Consider the following 6,686-nt stretch of genomic DNA (forward strand, 5'->3'; position numbering starts at 1 on the left):
AATTAATATTAAAATTTTATTGAAATATTTATAGTTTAAATTTTTTATTAAATTGATATTAAAATTTTATTTTATTCTTTATGCTATAAAATTTTATTATTTTTTAATATATTCATCATTATTTTATTATTTATGTTTGTAAATTCTAATTTAAAAATATTATGTAAATATTTAGAGGTTATTTACTATAAATATTTTAAAATTCATATCTATTATAAAATCAATTAAAATTATAGTGTTGAGAATACAATAAACAACAAATAGATGATAAAAATATTACTATGGAGTTGAAAATAATTGTAAATTAGTGGATCTATAGATATGAGATAAAAAGAAAATGCTTTTTTGAGATTCTTACTATTTTATATAGATGTGAGGTTTATATGGATATGAGGTTTAGAGGTTCCATGTCTCTAACAAATAATAAAGAAAATGGAATAAGTCCAAAAGCAATTTATAACCTACATTCTCAAGATTAAAAGAAATATTCAAAAAGATAAGTAATCATTTTCTTCGTTCAAAGCATAGCTATGACTAGGTATAATTAAACAATATTGAATCCAAAAAGTTTTGAAAAAATGTTTCTATCTCTAGTCAATACCTCCACTTTGTACTCAAGTGGGATGCCTAGTCTTGTTTACACTAGTGGGGATAAGGAGAAGATTTGGACAATGAAGATAATATTAAAAATATTATTACTTCAAAATTTAAGAAGAAATTGTGGGGTGATAAGGAGTTAGAGGAAATACAAACTAAAATGTTATAAGAAAGTGATCAGGCCTAATTTAGAAAATAAATATTATCTTTTTATCTTGATTAATATTAAGAGGAAATGGGCTTATGGGTATAATGTTAAGTCATTCTTGGATGTTAAGTGCTTTTGTGGCTTAAGAAATAAAATATGGCTAAAAATAACAAATTCTCATGAGCTTTGTAGTCCAAACATTACACACATTCCATCTAATTTTCATAACATTTGTCCCAAAATCAACTTTTGTAATTTTTTTAATTCATAGAGTGGAATAATTCCCTAATACTATTCAAAAATATAATTTAAATAAATTAAAATTAAAATATTATTAATTTTAATTTTATATAATTTAAATAAATTAAAATGTAAAATATTATTAATTTTAATTTTATAGGATTGGAATAGTTCTAATCAAACTGGGACTGGGAAAAGGACCGCTTGTTTACATATTTGGTATCTGCAATTTTATGTGAACGTAAATTAATTAACAATAGAATTATCCATATGCCAGGAAATATCTCTTGTGACGATGAAACCTGTTCTCATCAGGTTACGAGAGCCAACGAGACCAAATCATAATAGTCCTGTGAACATATTTGGTCTTCTCCAATATTTCAAATGGAATCCATTGTGTCAAAGTATCCATCTGATAGTTCACTCGGGACAAATTTAGGTTTGTGGACAAGAGTGACCTTTAAAGCGTGAAAGAGATTTTTTACTAACGTGTTATTTTCTTAATGGTTCTCTGGAACTGTCATGATCTGATCATGGTATTGGCCACGCTAAATAATGGGCAATGCGATAAACATATTTATTAAAACCGGCCATACTTACATTTAGAACAAGTTAAAAGAGTGGAAGGATCCTTTTTTCGATGACTACTTAGTAGGAAACTCGCAGTCAAGTTTCACTGTGATGAATCATTACAGCATTTGAATCTTAAATCTGGTAAAAATTTGGATCAATTATCTCTGTGGTCTGACTGCAGAGGGAAAGTACACCATCCATTATTGGTTCGGGTAGCGGCCCACAAATTGAAGGTTTCCACGAAGTTGGGGCAGCAATTCTACTATATAAATTTATTTAACCTACAAAACAAGGTGTACCTGTGAGTCTGTAACTGTTCGAGGGCTTTGCTCAGGACGAAATACTAGGCTCCCAATACGAATTTGTATTGTATTCTGCTTCTTGGCAGGATGTCAAACATGAAGGTATGCCAGTACCCTTTGCTGTTTTAAAGAAGAATCAATGGTTTTGAGATTCTGTATGTTATAAATTCTTAAATTTGTTGACGGATGATCATGATTTGTGTTTTTCTATTTGCAGAAAATTGAGCTGAAAGCGGCGATTGACGATGAGAAAAGCAAGATAAGAGCTATGCGGACGATTGCTGGAGTTCAAGGTAAACTTCTTTCAATAAATCATTGCAGTTTAACTGGGGAGTTTTTAGTGATACGTGATGGTCGGATATTTGATTGCAGGGGTAGAGTCTGTCGCAGTGAATATGAAGGACAGGAAGATAACTGTGATTGGGGAAGCAGATCCTGTCTATCTCACAATAAAACTGAGGAAATTTGGAGTGACAGAGCTGCTCAGCGTGGGCCCTGCAAAAGAAGAGAAAAAGCCAGAAGGCGATAAGAAAGAAAAGCTGCAGGAGCGTCCAAATTATGTGTATGTGCATGAACCATGGCCTGTTGTTGCGGACGACTATAATGCCAATACCTGCACTATCTGTTGATGTATTTTTCATTACATCTTTACCAATATCAGAGATTCTATGTTCTCTTAGTTTGTAACGTAATATATATATAGCGCGCGCGTTCACAAGGTCAAGAGAATAGACCTTCCAAGCCCAAGGTTTTGGCTCTGACACTGGAAAGTGTGAGCCTATTGACCTTCGAAGACGAGGGTTTTGGCTCTGTCACAGGAAAGTGTGATCATGAACTTATGGCCTTGGAAAACCGAGCAATCGGATAGAGGTTTTTTAAGTTCATACAATTTTTATTTCTGTATAATTCTAGTAAATCTCAGAGACGTGGTTAAAATAAAAAAAACCAGGGTTTTGGCTCTGACACAGGAAAGTGTGATCATGAACTTATGGCCTTCGAAAACGGAGTAATCAGATAGAGTTTTTTTTAAGTTCATACAATTTTTTTCTCTGTATAATTTTAGTAAATCTCAGAGACGTGGTTAGAATTAAAATTATCATTGATATTCCTACATAAAATTCTCATTATGTACATAGTGTTCCACCTTGAGATTTTTAACCCTTTTCGAATAATGAAATAAGATCGCAATTATACTAGTTTAGGTCTGCACTTATCTTGGCAGTTAAAAAGTGGAAGATGAATTTATTAAATTGTAGCGTTTAGACCACATTGTATACATGGAGTTTAAGCGAACAAGGGCGTACGAGACATTGGTAAAATAATACAAAATTTTGTTGGATTCTATAAGATAACGGGCCACGGCAGAGTGACATGTCGAAGGTGTCCGAATTGGAACCTGGTTTTCACATATTTTGGGTGGTTTAACTGGGGATTTTTTACTGATATGTGATGATCGGAAATTTGATTGCAGAGGTAGAGTCTGTTGCAGTGAATATGAAGGACAGGGATGTTGGAAATTTTTGGTAATTTCAAACAAACACTGAACAGAGGACAATGTTCTGTTTCAGGATCTTTACACAGGGAAGTTCTCCAGAGAACAGAGTTTAAGCAACACACGTAAAAGCTTTCTATTCATTAATAAACTGTCTGTTACATATTTTTTTTTATCTCTCAGAGGGATTCACCAAGACTGCTTCAGATGCAGTAAAAAAAATTACTCTATTTCAGCTCCAAAAAATTATTTTTACACTACTGTGTGTAAAAATAAAATTTACATTTATTGCTGTAAAAAAACTCTTACATTCACTCCCGTTGCTGGAGATTGCCTTTCAACAACAAAAATTACATTCATTCGGTGCTGCGAATTTTCCTTTCGTTTTCACTCATTAGCTACTCATAACACCACCAGTAAAATAAGATGTTTAAGGTGAGAACAAAGTGGTTCATTCAAAGCAATTTCTAGATTTGAGTGTGTGAAGTTTCTAGATTTAAGATAGGTCAAAGAGGGCACCCCAACATTACAAAATAATAAAAAGCTGTAGCTGCTGTAAAACTTGTGTGAAAGATGGTAGACTTCAGTAATATATGAAGTTATAACAGTAGCAAACAAATCAGTGCTTTAACAAGCAAATGACCAATTAAAATTAGGGATGAAAATATAAGTTAAACTAAGGTTAAACTAACTAACTATTTCTGAAAACAAGGTAGCAATTAACAATCCTAAAATGCAAGACTTAAAGTCCTTAAAGGACTGAAATATAAGGCAACCCTGTTTTTCTTTCTTTGCACTTCTATGCATATTACATTTCATATACAATGAACAACTAAAAACATAAAAACAAAACATAACCTTTTGTTTGACTTTGTGCCGTGTAAAAAAAACTTACATCCGTGAATTAACAAAATAATAAAATTAAAAGTTTTCACCTACATTCTAGGACTACAATACATTTCATTAAATTCTCAGCATGGTGATAGATATTAATTTTCTAATCAAATGTACTTCAACATTAATTAATTTACTGGCGGTCAAAAATCACTTCACGTCACGCAATAAGGTGCAGGCTGTACTTCAACCGTTGATCTTGCCCATTTTAATCGAACAGCTGGGGTGAATATCGAAAGGCTTCTTCTTACCGACCTTTACCTTCCGGAGAATGAGTGGTTTTGAAACCGTACTGTGGACACGTGTCAGCTGATCGGTGTGATCGGAGCCCTCCTGAAAAATACCACTAATGAGTGAAGGCGGTGCGATAAAAAACAGGTGGTTTTCACTTGAATTAAATGCGCAGTTGAAATTATTAATATTTCAACACTCCCCTTTGATTTCAACTGCTGGGTTATCAGTCATACCCAGACATTTCCTCAAAAATTCAAAACCTTTTTGTCCCAATGGTTTGGTCAAAATGTCTGCAACCGGCACTTCAGTCCTGCAATGTTGTAAAACAATTTCTCCATTGTTTACCAATTCCCTGATGTAATGAAACCTTGTGTCAATGTGTTTCGTTCTCTTATGAAACACTGAATTCTTGGATAATGCAATAGCTAAGCTACTGTCACAAAAAATTACCATTCCTTTTACTTGCTCTTGGCATAAGCTCCTCAACATTCTTCTCATCGAAACTACTTGACATGCTGCTGTTGTAGTTGCCACATATTCAGCCTCTGCTGTAGACAATGCTACAATAGGCTGTTTTTTAGAAGCCCATGAAATGGCTCCTGAACCCATGTGAAAAACATAACCAGATGTGCTTTTCCGATCATCTACACTTCCAGCCCAATCACTATCAGTGTATCCAATTAAATCTGAACATTCTGAAGTAGTATATAAAATGCTAAACCATTTAGTACCTTTAACATACCTCAGAATCCATTTTTCTGCTTGCCAATGTGCTTCTGTTGGCCTCTCCATGAATCTGAAAATTAAACTAATAGCAAACATTATATCCGACCTAGTTGCAGTCAAATACATGAGGCTGCCAACTATGCTCTTGTACAAACTAGGATTAAAATCCTTGTTGTTGTTCTCTTTACTGAATTTTAATACCATCACTATGGGAGTGATTGCTGCCTTGCTGTCCTGCATATTAAATCTCTGCAACACTTCATTAACATATTTTGCTTGTAAGATAAAAATCTCATTTTCATTTCTATCTACTTCTATTCCTAAGAAGTATCTCAGCAAACCCATGTCAGTCCTCTCAAATTCTTCTTTCATGACTGTTTTGAAATTTTCAATGAGATAATCATCATTACTTGTGAAAATAACATCATCAACATATAACACAACAATTAAAATTTTACCATCTTTTTCTTTGATGTAGAGGGTGGGTTCTCCCTCACACTTTTCAAATTCATTTTCCAGTAGATAGGATTCTATCATACTGTACCATGCTCTTGGTGCTTGCTTCAGCCCATAAAGAGCTTTCTTCAATTTGCACACTTTGTGCCCTTGGCCTTTCTTTTCATAGCCTAGAGGTTGTTCAATGTAAACCTCTTCCTTTAACACTCCATTTAGGAATGCTGACTTCACGTCCATTTGGTAAACTTTCCACTTGTTTTGTGCTGCTATGGACAGCACTCCTCTCAGGTTTCCATTCTAGCAACCGGTGCAAAAGTTTTCTCATAGTCTCTCCCATACTGCTGCTTGTATCCTTTGACAACCACTCTTTCCTTGTGTCTTTCTATTTTGCCTTCAACATTACTCTTGGTCTTGTAAACCCATTTAACTTCAATGACTTCTTTTCCTATTGGTAGCTCAACCAAATCCCATGTCTTGTTTATTTCTATGGCATTAATCTCTTCATCCATAGCTTCTATCCATTTCCTATCCTTAATTGCATTTTCGAAATGAATAGGGTCATCAACATGACAATATCAAGCAAATAAAGAATTCATACGTTCATCATAAATGTCACTTAAATTTATGAATTTCTTACCTCTTTCATTTGGTGTACAAGTGCTTGAAGACGCACTTGAATTTCCTCCTTGTGATGTGCTTGGAGAAGCACTTTCATTTCTCCTCAAGGGTGTTTCTTGCTTCCCTTGGTGTCACGTACCTCAACCTCATATTAAAATATATAGATAAAAAAAAAAATTATCATGAGACTACAACTTCAGTAGCTTTATAATTCTCGGATTAACTTACCTTTACATTGGATATGTTTATTAATTATAATATCTAAACCTTATGTGTGTCGCCCCTCTACCCATGTGAACTATACCATACATAACTCCAGCGCTGTGGCTTTGGGCGTATCGAGGCAACTCTGTTTGTTAACTTCGCTGGCGCCACCTACAGCGGACATTTGGCCATGGCATTAAAT

General features: G+C 33.9%; 1 protein-coding gene across 1 annotated transcript; it reads left to right on the forward strand.

The window, feature by feature from the left end:
- The first annotated feature begins 1,665 nt into the window (after positions 1-1,665).
- On the forward strand, positions 1,666-2,862 carry LOC149177235 (heavy metal-associated isoprenylated plant protein 39-like). The gene is made up of 3 exons (XM_089423343.1): positions 1,666-1,962; positions 2,078-2,153; positions 2,233-2,862. The coding sequence occupies exons 1-3, from the start codon at positions 1,948-1,950 to the stop codon at positions 2,487-2,489; spliced, it is 348 nt and encodes a 115-aa protein (XP_089279469.1). The 5' UTR covers positions 1,666-1,947; the 3' UTR covers positions 2,490-2,862.
- The last annotated feature ends 3,824 nt before the right edge of the window (positions 2,863-6,686 follow it).

Source organism: Pinus tabuliformis, chromosome 4_1 (assembly GCF_031772625.1).
Source record: "Pinus tabuliformis cultivar Carrire ecotype Pingquan chromosome 4_1, CPIR1, whole genome shotgun sequence".
Taxonomy (NCBI): Eukaryota; Viridiplantae; Streptophyta; class Pinopsida; order Pinales; family Pinaceae; genus Pinus; species Pinus tabuliformis.

Bases quoted from the DNA above. Each gene is read 5' to 3' on its own strand.
- LOC149177235 (XM_089423343.1), top strand. The intron at 2,154-2,232 runs GTAAACTTCTTT...ATTTGATTGCAG, and splicing joins GACGATTGCTGGAGTTCAAG to GGGTAGAGTCTGTCGCAGTG.